Here is an 18,099-nt window from a genome sequence, read left to right as displayed (position 1 = left end):
TTGAAAGCATGCATACAAGTACACAAAACCAATATCACCCTCACAGCCATATGAAAAAGATGTTAACCATCTCCGACAAGTCTACATGCAAAACATGTCGGTACAACCACTGTCACTGCGAAAACCACTGCAGAAATTTGAATTATGAGAAGTAGAACCTAGAGCAGGCTTTTACAAGAACATAGTTTTGAAATAAAGTTAACTTGCACATACTCTATTTATGAGAACACCGCAAGACAACGCAAATTTGCAACAAAAACATTTTGCTCTGTGGGACACCGGCAAAAGTGAATGTACTGACAAACTGCACCACTAAGATGGAAAAGTAAGAACAGAAGCCCTTAGTGCCAACAATGCAAATCAAGGAAAAGCAGTTGGAAAAATTTTATTTCTTGCTTGGAAGTTGTACAAACGTTAATACGCCGAATGCATCCCGGGGTGTTTAACTGTGCACCTCAAAACCAAACAAACGGCTACCCACGAATCACGCATGTGCCTGGCAAGGCACATAGGCAGGCGCTTGGCAACACGAAGCAGCAGTGACAAGTAGACTGGTGGAATGAGTACAGCACGGTCTGCCCATGCTTTGGTAGCCATCACATCCGCAGGCTGAATACAAGCTTGAGGAAGTCTTCGTAGCCAATGGTGATCCAACCATCTTGGTCAGTGTCGTAATGTCGGAAGGCCGCCGTTAAAGTCTGGGGACAACAGTTGCAAAAAGCTTATAAGTGTGCATGAGAAACAAAACTCAGCATTGAGCACAAAGAGCTTTCTCGCTCTCTTTCTTGCCGAACAAATTTCAAGCCACCAACTTTAATCAAACAGTGAAATTGGCCTCAAATGCATTCTGAAATTGTGCCTATCTACTTGCTGCACTGTGCAAAAACAACAAAAAGAAGTCTCTACCGCACTGCCTCACCCCTTACGCCGTACCATCTCCCATTCTCCTGCCCACATAACCTCAAATCCCGCCTAAACCATAGCCACCCAATAGCGTTTCAGCTTCCGTACGGAAGCCGAAACGTCTCTTTTTTATGCTTTTAATAAGCCTTTGGTCGGTGACCGCAAGTTTTTAACTATGAACCTTTTACCCGACCAGACGAGATTTCGTCGAACCTTAGATTTCATTATCGTTATGTTGCTCTATCATGAGTGCAACGAATGACTGTGTCTGCCTTTTCTGCCCTTATTCCCCTATTATTGTATATGTTTGCTATAATTTTCAGCTCGTCTCTGTGTAGCCTGTATGTAGATTTTTTTTTTGCTTTTTTTTTTCTTTGCATTTGTTTGTCATTGTTACTCTGCCTATTCATTGGTGTCACTGTGTGCTCTATTCAACTCGTTATTATTGCCCCCCCCCCGCCCTTATGAAATGCCTTTGGCCTTTTAAGGTGACAATAAATGAAATGAATGAAATGAATTTAACAACCCATCCCTCGAGCAGTGGGAGTCTGCACTGACAAGCTCGATACCAGAGCTTCAAAAAGCCCTGGTGAGACCAGCCCTGGATTCGGCACAGGTTCACAGCCTCCTGGACATAGGAGGCTGACCACGTCCCTGCCTCAATACCACCTTGCTCCAATAAATGTTTATTCCCCCTCTCTACCGGTAGGATACTGACTGCACTGATAAAAGGTACCAGAAAGGTATGTGCCTTGTCACCAGGGCTCTTCTGTGTAAGCTGTTAAAAAGCACTCGCATACAGAGTGTTTCACTTTGTATGCCAGTGCTTGGATAAAACATTAAAATGAGAAATAAAAAATTAATTAATTAAAAAATTAATAGCCATACACAGCGGCGTAAACCACAGCACATCATTTTACACCTTGATTAACAAATTAGTTAATAAACATGTTTACGCATATTTGAGCAGAAAAATTTTTAATTACAAAGTTAAAGAGCATCCAAAAATATGACAAACAGTTATGACCTCCTTGAACAAGGAGTTTATGATACTCAAACGAAATATAAAACAATTGAGGCATGCCACAAGATTTGACAGCATATGTGCCTGCTGATAACAGCGGCTGTGCGTTCGAGACAGCGCGGCTGTACCTAGTGTGAAAGCTTGCCGAGTTCTGTGAGCTTTTAATGATGCACTCCACCCGCTCACAGTTTGACTAACAATTTTCTTTGACTCTAACACATTTTCTTTAAAGCGGCCATGAGGAGAAAACACAAGTTTGGTTCATTCAAAAGATTGCCTCGTTAAAATCATACTCGCACCACTTTTAACATAAACTTGGCTCAAATAAGCTACATAATTAGGAAAAAAGGGAATGGCCATGCGACCCACTAGCTCATTTCCCGCAACAGAACCTATGATGTCATACCAGCCAGCTCTGCGATTGACGGAGGCCACCAAAAGCAAACACAAATTAGGCAGAGCTTATAAGTTTGCTGAACGAGCTATTTGCGCTTAAATATAGGGCACATTCTTTTTAAAGCCGTAAGAATGGTGGGACAAACAGTGTAAGTTACGAAAGCACACGTAAACATAAAATACCCACGCGTACTGCTGTTGGTACAGCGCGCACTATGCTTGGTTTAACTGCGCAGGATTGCAGGGCTGTGGGGTAGTCTCAGACGACACTGGCTACGCAAGCAATGGTGTCTTATGTGACCATATTTGTCGAGCGAGCACTATGTTTCACAAAGCGATTATTTTTTCCCTGAACAAAAACAAGCCAGATTTAAATACGCCCAAAAACAAACCCAGGGTTCGTACGGGCTTCAAAAGCAAAAATTCAAAAGTTTTCAAGGACTTTCAAGGACCAGAAAACACATTTTCAAGGTGCCCATCTAACGTTTTCTCTGGGATTATTTATAGCCTGTATTCAATAGCGAGGCACGCATGCAGGCAACCATGTGAGTGCGCCGTCACTGGTTACGTCGGGCTCCGCGGGATGGCAGTACTTGTCCGTGCTAAGCGCATAACATGGGTTGGACATTCCAAGCTTTAGCCCGCCGAACGCAAAGTAATGCCTCGACTCCAATGTGAGTGCGATTAATAGCAACTCTGTTGACCCCACCGTTGAGAATCGGGTTGAAACGGAGCAGACGACGCACGCCAGTGTTATATTTTCCTTCGGCGTGCGGCCGCAGTAGCACAAGCCGCGCCATGTACGGGGCGCTTCGGCCATGTTCATGGCCATTTCAGTGTTGCCAAACGAAGAAATTAATAGCTAAACTTTTTAATGAATACCGGCTATAACTTCAACACAATACAAAAGTTTTATTGCACAATGCCTAAGCACATTAGTGCACATTTAGGTAGGTGCTAACGGGTTCGCAAATGCTCCCCCAGCTTTATTTTTTATTTTATGACTTGTATTTAGAGGTTTTTCTTTTTTCTTGGTGTTTTGCTGAGGCTGTTTGATTTCAAAACTTCGTCAATGTTGCCTGCATCTCCTGCTTTGTCAGCAAGAGTATCAGCTGAAATTGAATCAGCAAGTGTTGCTGCAAGGCAGGATGAACAATGTACACGTCCACCATTTGTACGTAAAAGCAAACGCAGATGGAGTGTATGAGGCACAGCAAACATGCAAGGAGCGAGCGTCCACAGACTAGATGGAAGATGCAAGATAGAGAACAGAAGCTGGCTTTCACTGGATTGTATCGTGACATGGATTGGATTTACAAGTGCCTGCTCTCAATGTTGCCTTGTAATAATGAAAATCCACCAAACTTATAATTTCACGCAATACACTGAAACTTGAGTGTTACAATGATTCTTTACATTTGTTACCACCTACAATCCACGACAAACCTTTAAATTCTTGGGAAAAGACAGGGCCATTCCCTTGAAAATCAACCCTTGAAAACCCTTGAAAATCAAGGGTTTTCAAAGACCATTTAAAAATTCCAGGGCTTTTCAGGCCTTGAAATTGACACTTCTAAATTTAAGGGTTTTCAAGGTTTTTAAGGACCTGTGCGAACCCTGCAAACCAAAGGCAGAAAACGGCTTGCCATGGTATGGTGGTGCCATCTAGGTTCACTAACGGTAAACAAGGCTTCCCAATCGGCTGTGGAACAGTCAGCTCCTGTGATGTCATGGCAGACCATGAAAACGCACGATTTAGCGGGAAAATCAAACTTTAACTTAAATTAATTAATTTCTCAGTGAATAAAGCATCGTTTGCATTCGGACAAGTGCCAGGGACACTATAAAGCTTGAAATGTTTTGAATAACGCAAACTTGTATTTTGTCTTCATGGCTCCTTTAAGCGTAGAAAAATACACTAATGAAATTTATGCAAATGCTGCTGCATTGGCTGTTCCTTTTGATATTCTACAACTCTGCGATTGAAAAGATTCACTCATTAAAAATTAAATTTCTTCCACCTTAAATTAATTTTGCAACCAGAATCTTAAAATATGGTGAGATGCTCCATGCCAAACTGAATAATTATTATTTCACTTGTTGCTAGATAACGTGACATTTCTAATTTTAATCCCTAGCCAAGACCCTGTACAAATACGGTCCTTTGTTTTTGGGTGAAAACATACAATGCCCAATATTTGCCCTCAAAGCGGTGTTCATAAATCTCGTATAAAAGCTCACATCTGCCAAAAAAATGTCATCAATATTTCCATCCACAAAGTGAAGTTGTTGCTTAATGCACAATTCTTCTTTGAAGAAGATAAAGTGCTAAATTAACAAGCAATGGCAGCAATTCTAAATCTAGACCAGAAATGCCACCACAGACTTGATTTAGGGCTAGATATGAACTTCCAAAATGCCACTACATATGTAGTACCAGATCAGTAGGCACCGTCACAAATGCCTATGGAAAATACCCCGCTGACATTATTCCTAATAACAAAACTTGTTCAGAACAGGCTCTCAGTCATAACATGACTAAGACCACAAATTGCATATAGTGCCAGCAGAGATAATGTGCGAGGTCAAAAACCTCGTCACGCTGTTACAAGGCTTTTGGTGAACAATAGCAGTGTTAAAGTGTTTTGCATCTAAATAAATATCAGTGCTAATTACAGTTTCCTCTGTGATAAAAATAACACACAGCTTCCTGAAAAACGTTAATAAAAACTAGGTGTCCATTAACTGGCAACTCTCAGAATAGTGCCTTAATAATTCTAACAATAGTGCTTCAAAAATTTTCAAACAAACAAGCCGAACCTTGTATTTACAGCAGTGAACAATGAACACCATACCATTTATGCAATGCACTACTTAAGCTTCCCCATGCTAGTGCAACGGTGCTTTTCTCTGCACAGACATGGAGTCCAACACTGCTAGAGTGAAGTTCCTTGTGCACGATCAGAAAAGCTGCAAAGGCCAGACAGCAGAGGAACAGCTCGAGCTTTGCTTTACTGCCTGATAAGCTACAACATTCTTGTGCACTGAGCTTTTGAAACGGCGCAAGCTCCAGTTTGAGTTTGACCTCACTACGAGTTTTGCCAGAAATACGTCCAACATAGCCTGCAAAGCCTGTAATGCTAACGTCAACACTAGCAGATGAGATATGCCAGCCTTTTCTTTTTTCCAATTATTCAGGCATATATTTATGAAACTGGAGATGAAATGTCTATGAATGCTTCCATGGAGCTCGCCCTTCAAGAAGATAACAGACCACAACAGCTTGTGTAATAGTTGAGCATTTAGCAATAAGTATTTGATGTTTTTGGGCATGGCTGCGCATTTCAATGAGGCAAAATTAGTCTACAAAATGTGCAATTTTGTGATTCACAAAGCAGGTGCACAAAAGATGACAGAAATAAGTAACAAAAAATAATCCTCTTTTCCTGCAGTACGGTAAAGTACCATGCAGTACTATGGCATGGTAACACAGGATGTGTCGTGTATTGCTTTGCATGATGGTATTAGATCAGCTACAGTAGAACGAGTTGTATTACAGGGTTCTTTTTTGCACAAAAAGCACGTTATGTATTTGTTCTGATTGCCTTATTTGCGCCACAGGTAAACATGCTGGCGGGTTTAACGTTATGGGAAAATGTCACTATAACAGATAGCAGAACGCAACAGTGCTTCCAATTGCAGCAAAGCTGCCGTGTTTTGGAAGAGATGACTATCCCCCGTTTTTGGGCAGAAGAGCCATCTCTGTGTGCACAAAAGAGACAACAGTCCCAAAGGCTGCTGGCTCCTGTTCAGGACACGTTAAGCACTTCATTGTGCAATCCTCTTGCTGCGTGCTACGCGCACATCCTAAAGTGAATTTTCCTTTGGCACCAACCCTAGCAGTTAAGCCTGAATGTTTATAATATAGCTCTCGCGCCAGCAGCGCACTCACACAAACTCTGTGGATCAAAGCATACCACAACTTCCATTGCCTCATCTAATTTAAGACCAACCTTCCCAGAGAGGAACCACATACTGTGCTAAACAAGTGTTTCACTTTAGAATGCACCAACATCAAATTAAAATGAGTGCTTTTTGCTTTTGTTGATATATATATATATATATATATATGTATGTATGTACGTTAACATTGGGGTATGATACGTGGAACATAAGGGTCTGACATACGGAAGCTACACCCAAACTGCTGGAAGTCACACGAACTGCGAAAAGGAACAGTACCTGAAGAGTCACACAGCATTGGATAAAGTCATCAAAGTTGATTGATCCTTTTCCATCTCGGTCAAACTTCACGAGCAGGACACTCATGGTTTGCTCGCTCAGGCGGTAGCCTGCAACAACAGGAATTCCACTTTCTCCGTACTTAAGGTAGCCCATAAAACAAAGCACACACACCGTTAAATAGCACTTGAAGATGAGACGATAGAAGAGGAGATACACGACGATGCTTAATCGAAATTGATTTTTTATTAGGCATAGACAATTATATAGTACCACAACGAACACGTGCCCACGGTGTCACCTCAAAATTGCGGTACGATATACACAAGGTAAAGGTGCTCACACACACAAAAACCCAACAGCCTAAGCTATCGCTTTCAACAGAAAAACAACCTCGTTTTCATGTAGCGTCACAGACACATGACTAACATGCGTGCCTTTGTTTCTTTTTATGTGAAATGTCTCCACCACCTGTCTTGTCAGCTGGTCATTGTGCTGCCACAAAACACACCTGTATTCAAACAGTGGATTACACTTCACGTGCTCCATGAGCCGTACATTGATGCACCTGCCTGGTTGGCCAACATATACAGCGTCGCCTGATAACAGCAATGAGCAAACAATGTCCGTGCTGCAAAGAACAATCGGTAAAGGATGCTTAATATTGCAATCACTGCCAGACTTCTGCCCACACAACAGAAGCACCAATCAGGCAGGTGCATCAACGTATGGCTCATGGTAAGGACGCATGGTTAGCTAGCACATCAAAGGACTCTGTGCCTTAGTAATTGCCATCTCGAGCAGCAACCTTCAGCAATTAGACCTGAAGTATCCTATTACTAGCTATCTTTGGTCATCAGTTATAGACCTGGAACAAAAGGCCATTTTCAACTCAACAACTAGTGTTCTTGCCCCAAATGTGGACCAAGCTTTCATTAACCTAAACAATCCAAGTTCCACATTAAATGTTTTTGCACACACCACAATTACTCATGCTGCACTGGAACCTCTTTATATAGTCCTGTACCATGCAGCCAAAAGCTGGCACTGTAGTTGGAGCACTCTCTGTTGACAACAAAAAACGACGAGTATCAAACATTTTTTGGAATGCAGCTGTATGAGGCTTTACTTTTCAATAAATCGGACACAACTGAGGGAGAAAATAATTTTAAGATCATTACTGCCCTCATATGGTAAGACCCAGTGGCCACACAACTTCATCTGATCAGCTTTTCTTCTCATCATTTGACTGCCACCTCGTATTTATGCCGTGGTAAAACGCTTAAAGAATACAGTAACGTCAAGGCCGTGGAGGACTTCCTTGATTGCTTCGATTTGCTAGATTACTTGGTACTCAATTAGCTTCACTAGCTATATATTTTTTAATGCTATCTGTTTTTGATAACTATGCAAGGCTTATGATTGCAACTATTCCCTAGTCAATAAGCTAGCTTTTTACTATCCACAGAATCATCAAAAGTTCCAAGCCGCCCAAAAACTGCTCCACAGCACTCACGATTGTCACATTATAGCTGACAGCAGTAAACTCTTTTTAAACTTCTGATATACTGATGTCAGTGTTGACATACAGGATTTCTTGCACATCCACACAAAAAGTAGCAAACAATGTTCACTAGCCTGCCTAGCTTTGCACACCCTGCTAATGCTACAATGTTGTAATGAAGCTTTTTTTTTTTTGTAGCAAACAATGTTCACTAGCCTGCCTAGCTTTGCACACCCTGCTAATGCTACAATGTTGTAATGAAGCTTTTTTTTTTTTTTCATCCAACTGAAAGATAACTCTGTCATGGGCTACGGAAACAAATGGGATACGAAAAATATTTTATAAACACTGCCCAAAGCCCCAAATTCACCCCTTCACCCCAAATCTTATCTGCTGCAACCAACTGCCTGTTGTAAAAGGGTCTGTTAAAATAAAAATTAATTGGTTTTGAAATATACTTGGATGCACATAACTATGGGAACAAGTATTTTGTGTCAGAATGTATTTTTCATAAATCTGTACAATGAGCATAGAGTGTGCTTATGCAGATATTATACAAAAGTCTGCATTCAATCAGTTTCTTCACATCTAACAAGTACTATTTACACAAGCTTTCTGCCATTAAAAAAAAAAAAAAACAGCCTACAAAGCATCATAAACCTCCTCTTTCCGCCGTAACGATAAATCCAATAGTCGACGACATCTATACCCACATATCTTGTCACCAACATAATGCCCATGCTTTGATTGCAGCGCAAAGAGCGTGAACCCAGCTGCAACTGCCCACCATGCACCACAACAAGGCATACGCACCAAACCTGGTGAGAGCCTCGTTGAGTTCATTCTGGTCGATGGAACCAGAGCGATCTTTGTCGAAGCTCTGGAAGCAGTTCAGCCAGTTGGTAATATAATTCCAGAGGGACACAAACTCGTCAAAGTTGACAGTGCCCACACGGTTGCGGTCAAACATGCCTGGTGAACGAAACATGTCTGTGTTGAAAGGAAGAAGATAGCCAATGTGATGATGATGAGGAGAAGGTGGGCGAGGGTGGGCGGGTGAAAACTGCGGGCGTCCGGGAGGGGTTTTCTTTTCTGTCCACTTGAGAGAGGGGCAAGTGCACGAGTATCTCCCAAAATTTTATCATTCATTTCTTAGGGTAAACAGCAAGTTCCTAACGCATTGCTTGGGGGCAAAATAGAGGAAGATATGCAGTAAGCTTGCTTGCACACTGACCATGATGTTCAATAAAGCTGCTGCACTGGTTAAAGCTGGAGTGCAACTCTGCCCCCCTCCTTCGGTACACCCTACCGGACTCCCGTGATGATAAGGGTGAGCCCTATGGTGTTGCCAAAGCAGCTCTCAACACAACCACACACCACCATCACGAGACATGAAGGCAGCAGTTGCTTTGCTGACAACCACACATCGCACAAACTATGAAGACCACTCGGCACAGTATCTCGCTGTATGACCAGAGACAAGACAAATGAGACATTTATTTCTGCAGCCTTTGCTCCCCTTCACACTAAACAGAAAGTCCATTTCACAATTCTGTCGTTACTCAACTTGCTTTGACTTGTTTTTTATAAGCTGCATACACATGGTGTAATTGGTTCTTCATGCCATGAGAGTGAAATTAGTGCTACAGGCGAACACGGATATATCGAACTCCAAGGGGATCGGGAAAAAATTCGATATATCGATAATTCGATATATAAAATACGCCTATCTGAAGATTATCTGACAAATCCGCACATCACTGAGAGTTTTCTGAAGTCGTGGAAAACGGTAGTTTACAGTTTTAACCCTCAAATCACGGGAACTCCGAACCACAGCATGATGACCACCGCACTTTATTTATCACTGAAATGTCTTTGAGGTTCGCTTGTTTTTTCTTCTGCGTCGTAAAGGTTGCCAAATTGTCTTCAAGATTACAAACACGCACAAATGATAAAATCAACGCTGTACACTGCGCCACAACAGAGGCGAATAACGCTGAGGGAACCTCGGCTGCAGTAGGCGGTTGGGAACGTTGTCAGGCACTGACTGCCGTTATCTTCAGTATCCGAACCAAACACCTCCCCCATCTGGAGGCGTGCAACGAAGTCGCTTTGCACCCGACACGCTCCTGAATAGCCGGGGTGGGTTGTGCTGCATTCGCCTTTACGTCAACGTTGATGCGTGCATCGCCCTCAAAACTACTGCGAGGAATTCCGAACGGCTTTTCAACCAACACCTTTTCAGCAGCCTGCGCCCGACGAATTCCCGCCTTCGTTGCTCCGAAATGAATGCCTTGGACAAAAGAAACATACAACGCCGCATCGGTCCCCCTGCACGAGCCACCAAACAGCTCAATCACAGAAAAAGAGTGCCTCTGGTCAATTTCTTTTGTTCCTTTGTGTCCTTTCGCCCCAACCACTATCCGCGTTTTAGCTATCATGGAGCTGCCCCTCGTGCTAGCGTGAAAACCGTTGTTGAAGGCCATCGAAGCGACCATAATGCCGCGGACGCCGCCTCTGTCTTACCAAGCCAGGCAGCTCCTGCGATGAGTCAACATTATCATCAACTCCACCCCATCAGAGGAAGCGAACTTTCAGGGGCACCTTCGGCGCGGAATTCGATATATCGAATTTGCCCGGGATCAGGAGTTCGATACACGCGCACAACAGTCCTATACTTTTGCATGGGATTTTCAAGGGGATGTTTGCACTGTTCGATATAGACAATAATTCGATATATCCGTGTTCGATATATCCGTGTTCAACTGTATTTTGAGCAAAAAGAAAAAGGGCCCTACATCTACAAGCAATTTACACACAAAGTGTATAGATGCTTGGCATTTTCTCCTCCCCTGTTGACTGCATAACAATAAGTTTCTTGCCTTCAGTTATCTCTGACTGCATGAAATATAATTCAAGTAAGTCTGTGTGCCCCCAAGGTGAAAGGGTACAGCAATTGCTCCTGCACCAGATAGATATAGCGCTTCTATTTCCTGCACATTTACCCCAAACATGGCAAACATTTAGGGCATCAAAAGTGATTCAAGAGGACTTTTGGTGACACCAACTTCTTCCCATTTTTAGCTAGTTTCCTTTTTCCTGCTTAGGTACAGGGCACAGCTAAGAGCACCCTTCCTTGGACTACACTCCAAGCTACCACAAAAAATTGATTTAAATGGGCAGAGCTGTAAAACAACTATTGCACACAGGTACATCCTTTCAAAAATGCAAGCGTGCAAGACAAACACACAGTGCGAATCTAAAAGCACAACGCTGGTTAACAGTGGCACTTCCCACCCTACACACAAAAGTTTGGGACAAAATTTTAGTACAGGGGTGGAACAGGTCCATGGGTTTGGGAGCAGTCCTAGGAGCAGGCAAATGTGACTTTTGTAGCAGGCTTGGAGCAGCCAGAAAGGCATTTTGGAGCAGTTTTGGAGCAGCCAGAAATGTCATTTGGAGCAGATGCAACACAATTTCACAGCATTATGGTGCCTTCCTAATCTCCCTGCAAGCCACAGAGCGAGTCCCCTACCATGTACCATATCTGTTTACTACCTCAGGCATAGTACCATGCACTAGAACCTATTCTGAACAAGGAACGCAGTTCTTGTGCTATATCGAAAGGTTTACAAAATGCAGAATAATCTACCTTCGGCCCCAGCGAGCGAGCTGCATTATTACCGTTCGAAGGTCCAACCTCACGCGCCGAGTCGAAAGAGGTGAGATAACAGGCCTTGCTTCATGTCCAGTAAACGGCAGTGTTTATGTAACCCTACAGCGGCGTTCCGTAAAACAAGGGGATTGCTTGCAAGGTAACTGCTTGCATCTAACAGCGGTTTCAGTGTGTGCGAAGCTGAGCATATACATTCGTCTTCCTCCGTCACAGGGTTGCAAGAGTCGACAAACTTACACCGGAGACTACGTAACTAGAGCGTGTCAGAAGGCCTGATTACTGTAGGACCATCCTCCACTAAGCAAAGCTAACCCCAAAGTTAAATTTAATTGAAATTGAAGATTTTTTTTTTTCTGAATACAGAAAAACGGGGGAAGGCAAAAGGCAGCCAGCCTTCCCTCCGTTTCACAGGGAGTTCATTTCAAGTTTTAAATTAATTTCTGTATAAAGTTCACGGGTGAAAATGAGTAATTACCTGAAAACAAAAGCGCACCAAATTAACAAGTGAGGGCAAAGCGTCCAAGACCCTATTTGTTCAATACATGCAGCAATGGAAAGGTGCGGGCAGCAAAGCTAGGATCGCCAAAAAAATGGGGGACTAAATTGATGTGCGCCTCCAATAAACTGCAACCTTTCATACGGATATTATTCTAGCCATGTGCGATGAGACACAAAAACGTTTACTTTTGGTCCTTTTCCATTGATTATGGCAGAGCGGCCAACAGCAGCAAACACAACCGTGCACATACAACACGCTGAAATTAAAACAGATGGCGCGCAGTGCCTGCAGCCTTATGGCTAAGCCAAAACCAAGTTAAGCCAAAGCCTTGATGAAAAAGAAACCATAAACGCCTTGATGAAACCAAAAACACGATGTTTCTGCCAAATTTTCTGGCGCTGGGTATCATGGCGGTCGTAACTCGCCGCTCAATTCAGGTGCCGATAAACGAGTTTGGCGCAAGAGGGGCGCTTCAGCGCAGGATGGCACAGGTAAACAAGTTTGGAGCTCAAAGGCACGAATGGCGCAGCTGTTCCACCCCTGTTAGTAGTGCCGCCCATTTATTCCCCCTTTTTTCCCTCATTATCTCTCATTGCTTGCAAAGAGGGCGTGGGAAACAATACTCACACAAACTGGCCAAAACATGGACAATCACGTTATACCCAAGAATTGCAGGATAAACTTGCATGTCCAAACAGACATCATGCAGGCAGCACAGACTAGTGAATGAAGACAATTAAGGACATTTTATCTAAAATTGAGAAGTGGACACTGACTGGACATGCACACGTAGTATAGATGGTGGGTGGTGTAAGCTATAGTAATATAGTAGTCAATGTCAAGGGATGGGACTCAAGGCAGAGAGATGGTCAAGGCTGGTGTGGGACAGCTGGAAACCACTGGGTGAGACTTTAGCACTGCAGTGGATGGTAATGATCTTATCAACCAAGATCCGATAAATCTTATCGGATCTTGGTTATATAAATCAAGTGTCGGATCTTATCAACCAAGATCCGACACTTGGATAAATCTGATGAACCAATGAAAACACCAGGTCAGAATGAAAGCTAGAGCAGGAAGTGCAACAGAACTAAGGCTGCGGTTCTAACTACACGTGTAGCAAACCACCCCTTCACCAAGTTTTATGCTCTCAGACAAAGGTGGGAAAAAATCTATACAATATCAGCACACAATGACTATACATTACCTATCATCATTCTCACAGTCTCCGGGTTGAATGGCTTCCAAGTTCCTGTAAAACACACCAACCGTAGTTAGCACAGTAATATTAAAGCAACAATTCACATTTTTACCAAATACGCCTAGTATAAAAGCACTGTGTAGACCAATCTCACTCTGCAGTACACCGAAGTTTTTTTATAGTGCCAAAAGTTCCGCTCCACAAAGAATATTCGCTGTGTTAGTTTTGTAATACACTGAAACAATAAAAAATCTGAATCCCTTAACGCTTTTGCATTTTATGTCACTGTCATTATTGTACAGTAAAGTTTCAAACAGAACTATAATGGCGTTAATCATTTTAGTGTTCAGTGATACAAGCACAGAGCCCTGTAAAAAGTTTCGGTCCTTACCAATGTTATAGTTTCATCCGGCCAGGTTGGGTTACTCAATGGGACCCTGCAACACTTTTTTCAACTTTTTTCGAAATCTTAAATGCGTGCAGAACGTAGTGAACCAACAATTTCAATACTTAGATTAGGATGTCACAAAGTACATCAGCCAAAAATCCCTCTAAGCCATTCAGATAACTTAGAAACTTGCTCACAATATTTTTCTCTCTTTCCAGATCCTGGTTCTTCGACTGCTGGAATTGTCATTACAGCGGTGTAGCGGCTATTGGCCGGCTTTCCTTCAGTTGCACCAATGAATGCATTCGATAGCCAGTTTAAAAAGAACGCAGTGTCTAGAGTTGCGTCCGACGTAACCCAAAATCGAAAACTAAAGTTACGTCCAACGGAACTTTAAGCCAGTTACATCCAACGTAACCCAAAGTTGAAAACTAAAGTTACGTCCGACGGAACTTTAAACCAGTCCCCAGAGTTACGTCCGACGTAACCCGAAATCGATAACTAAAGTTAGGTCCGACGAAACTTTAAACCAGTTACGCCCGAAGTAACCCAAAGTTAAAAACTAAAGTTAAACCAGACTCCAGAGTTACGCCCGACGTAACCCAGAATTGAAAGCTAAAGTTACGTCCGGTGGAACTTTAAGACGGTGTCCTGAGTTACACCCGGCTTAATTTAAGGTACGTCGGACATATCCTGACCTCAGTGGCTAACGATGTGTCGGACGTACGCCAACCCCTAAAATCTTACGGTACGACGGGATAAAGTCCCTTCTCCGATGAACAGACTAAGTCGGACGTACCCAATGCCCAGAGGCTTAAAAGAAAGATACGGCGTACTTTACCGGTGGATGACAGTAAAGGCCCGTCGGACACACCCGCAGGTGTATCCTGAGGAAGTGCTATGTGGTTCCCTCTGGAAATGCAAATCCGCTGCCACGAAGGAAAAGCCTCCCGTGTGATTTCATACAATTTACATAGGACGAGATTACTTACCACTGAGATATTGATCGCTCAAGTGTTGATCTTGTTAGGCGTCTGTTAAGGGCGTGATCCATACTGGCTTCGTAGCGACAAGGTACCGCCTCGCGCTCGTGACACAAGTCCTAGGTTCGAATCCCCCAGCCCCAAAACTTTTCTTTCGTCTTTTTTTTTTTTGAGACAACGACCACTGCTATGCATTTCTGCGTCATGTTTAGAAGATGGACGGCAGTGGTACATATTGCGCTGCTGTCACTGCACGAAGCACTTGATTTTTGGAGGCTGATGTGGAGCAGTGCCATTTAGCTTACGATGCACACAGCATGAAAAAAAAACACGGTTTAAATTTTGGGAACTTAGTACAGGCTCACCATAAACTCATTACAAAAGAGGAACAAAAGTTAAATTTGTTACAGTGCACACAGAGTGAATTTTTCACAGTTGTGGGTTGTGCCAATGAAAAACACTGTTTCGGCTAGTCAAGGGAGCACAGACTTGATTAAAGCAACACAGACATAGCTTACAAGCTACAGGTGGGTCCTCTTAATTTTGCGCTGCGTGAAGGGGAAATCGTAAAAGTGGCGGCTGGAACCTAGGAAGGTTCATCTTAGAAAAATGATAGAAAAACGCATAGCAATAATCATTGTCCCCCCCCCCTCCAAAAAAAGGAAACCAGGGGGATTCAACCCTAGCACTCGTGTTCACGAGAGCGAGGCGGTTCCTTGTCGTCACTAAGTTAGAGGCGGGACCGCACCAACGGACGATCAACAAGACGAACAATCCAGCGACCAAGGAAACCACATAGCACAACCTCAGGATACACCTGCGGGTGTGCCCGACGGGCCTGCACCGTCATAGTCCGCCGTACCTTTCTTTAGCCTCTGGGCATCGAGTTCCTCCGACGTTAAGTCCCTTCAACGGAGGGGGGACATCATATCGACGTACGGTAAGATTTTCAGGGTCGGTGGATGTCCGACGTAACTTTAGCCGCTGGGGTCGGGATACATCCGGCGTACCTTTCTTTAATTTTCATTTCCGTCGGACGTACTTCAATATCATTTACAGGTTAAGCCGGACGTAACTCTGGACACTGGCTTAAAGTTCCGTGGGATGTAACTTTGCTTTTAAATTCTGGGTTCCGTCGGACGTAACTCTAGACACTGGCTAAAAAGAAAGCCACAAAAGCAAAGTAGAAACGGAAGGTGCATCTGCTGCAACGAGCAAATCGCGCAGTGCCGCTGCGTGCTGGAGATACTATAGCTTTCGCACTGCTTCCAGACACGAAGAAAAGAGTGAAAGCGTTTATCGGAAGTGTTGCAGAGTCCCTTTAAATAGAAATGTCGCAACGTTTAAATTTCTTACATAATGCATTTTAACCCTTGTTAGGTCTATGCTACCTTAGTAGATGCCTATCGAGTGAGCAAACCAAAAAAATGTTTTGTGCTCCATTCTCATATTTTGTCATATCGCTGGTGGTGAGCATTTCTTACAAAAATCAGTAGCAACCACCTACGAGTCAATCAAATGAACGTTTGGGCTTGGTACTGTCGCAAAAGTGTTCAAATTCAAATGTTTTAACATTTGAATTTGTATAATTACATCAAGAGCCTGCACCACAGTTCAACCAAACAGGGATTGTAAATACATAAACACCCAAGCTCGCAACAGACATCGTGGCCAGAAATGCACTGCATGCATACTGCACTCAAAGCAATGTTAGACGTCACATGGGATTGCGGTAGCCTTGGTTCATGTGGTACCATTGGCAAGCATTTTATAAATGGGCTATGGTGCTATGGCGAGAACGGAGCCACCTCACAGGCATTGACGACGCTGGCCAGCCACAGTCTCCTTTGTAATGTGCAGCTGTACAGCCGTGTTTTGGGGCGAATCACTTACCATTTGACAGAGCACTCTGCAGCTCGGTGGCGCTTATGTTACCACTGCGATCTTTGTCGACACTGAAACAGTATTTAGACATGGGTCACAAAATAGACAGGTACTAATGCATTAAAACGCATTCTTACGGAAACAAAACCCAATTGTGTGCGTCCTTGTGCCTGCAAACTCTTTCAAATATCAGTTCCCCTTCAAAGATGAAAAGCTCCCTTACCGTCCCCACGGCTACCCGATACGCAAACTTGCATTCATGTGAAATCAGCCTCCTCCCAAAGCCAACCTCATATGAAAGTTTTTTTTTTTTTTTTTTAATGGCTATGTTTCACTTCACAGAGCATAGTTTGAAGCAGCACATTTTCACGGGGACATACCTAACGGCCTATGCCGTCCGGAAACTTAGCTGCTAGTAAATGCCTTAACAGAACGTCCAGTATACAAGCCCGACAATCTAGACAAACTAAAAGAGGAATTGACATGGTTTTGCGATTGATATTAAGTGGAGACCGCGGAATACTATTCCCAATGAAGTCGTGAGATCCTGATGGGGGGTTGGGCTGCGAAACGACATGCGCAACATTCGCGATACGTATCAAATTTCTTATATGAAAATAAGACAACAAGACTAATAAGTATTTTCCGAACATGGTTTCTTGCACAGCTAAGAACAGCGTTCGGTAAATGAAAGCATACTTCCTGAAAAGCCCTTGGAGGTAGTTGACGTCAGCTCTTGGAACTTGGGCTTGGGATTGGGAATACATAGCGTAACTCAGCAGTCCACTTGGTTTAACACCGTGCGTGGGTCAAAATCCAGCTGCGAGGTCGCCCTGAAACACAACGAAAGACAGCTCTGACAGCCTTCAAATAACGTTAAACAGACGCGGTAAACGGAAGCGAACAGTCACACAGTAGACACAGTCATCTAAACACGCCACGAGCGGTTGCACCAGTTGCACGAAGTTGCATAGCATTGCTCCCACCATAGAGGGGGTCCCACTATCGCGATTACTTTGCATGGGTGTGGTGACTACCGCCATCTTGTCAAAAAGCGGAGCAGTGTTCTTTTGTAAAACGTGAATTAAACCATAAAGGAATAAAAAAAATATCAGAAATAAAATTCAAAAGCGTTGATTTACCAAATCAAACAATTTATTCGTGTTTTTCTCGCACATAAAAATCGAATAAAATTTAAGTCTTTGTGCATAGAATGGTGCATAGAATGGCACATTTACTCCGTCCGATTAAAGATTGAAGTCCCAAACCCGTAGAGAGTCCCAGAGCGTAAAATTCTGCGACTAAACCGCCTACTTCAGATGCTTCAGATCATGAAACTGATGAAACTATGCATAGAGTTGGTGAACATGCATCGTGTTCTCGGTCTAAATTCGCCATC

At 43.2% G+C, this 18,099-nt stretch overlaps 1 protein-coding gene across 2 annotated transcripts; it reads right to left on the bottom strand.

Annotated features, from left to right (window-relative positions):
• Window positions 1–365: 365 nt before the first annotated feature.
• On the bottom strand, window positions 366–17,696 carry LOC144155582 (programmed cell death protein 6-like). Of its 2 annotated transcripts, none has more exons than XM_077687118.1 (6): window positions 17,400–17,696; window positions 16,710–16,771; window positions 13,452–13,496; window positions 8,883–9,059; window positions 6,566–6,675; window positions 366–698 (listed from the first exon to the last, which is right to left on the bottom strand). In XM_077687118.1, exons 1-6 carry the CDS (start codon window positions 17,465–17,467, stop codon window positions 597–599), a joined length of 564 nt encoding a protein of 187 aa, XP_077543244.1. In that variant the 5' UTR covers window positions 17,468–17,696; the 3' UTR covers window positions 366–596. The 2 variants fall into 2 exon arrangements, with proteins under 2 accessions (XP_077543244.1, XP_077543245.1); XM_077687119.1 differs by having other exon boundaries at window positions 8,883–9,041.
• Between the last annotated feature and the right edge of the window lie 403 nt (window positions 17,697–18,099).

The sequence above is a fragment of the Haemaphysalis longicornis genome, unplaced genomic scaffold (assembly GCF_048455015.1).
Source record: "Haemaphysalis longicornis isolate Haplotype H1 unplaced genomic scaffold, Haemaphysalis longicornis Haplotype H1 scaffold_1, whole genome shotgun sequence".
Lineage (NCBI taxonomy): Eukaryota > Metazoa > Arthropoda > Arachnida > Ixodida > Ixodidae > Haemaphysalis > Haemaphysalis longicornis.
Note: the sequence above shows the minus strand (reverse complement) of the source record. Positions and strands in the feature narration are given on the sequence as shown.

Excerpts from the sequence above, each read along its gene's own strand:
- LOC144155582 (XM_077687118.1), bottom strand. The coding sequence starts at position 17,467 with ATGTATTCCCAATCCCAAGCCCAAGTTCCAAGAGCTGACGTCAACTAC. Across the intron at positions 9,060-13,451 it reads GACTGTGAGAATGATGATAG|ACATGTTTCGTTCACCAGGC; the intron begins GTAATGTATAGT and ends CTTTCAACACAG. Across the intron at positions 699-6,565 it reads AATGCTGTGTGACTCTTCAG|ACTTTAACGGCGGCCTTCCG; the intron begins GTACTGTTCCTT and ends TGTTGTCCCCAG.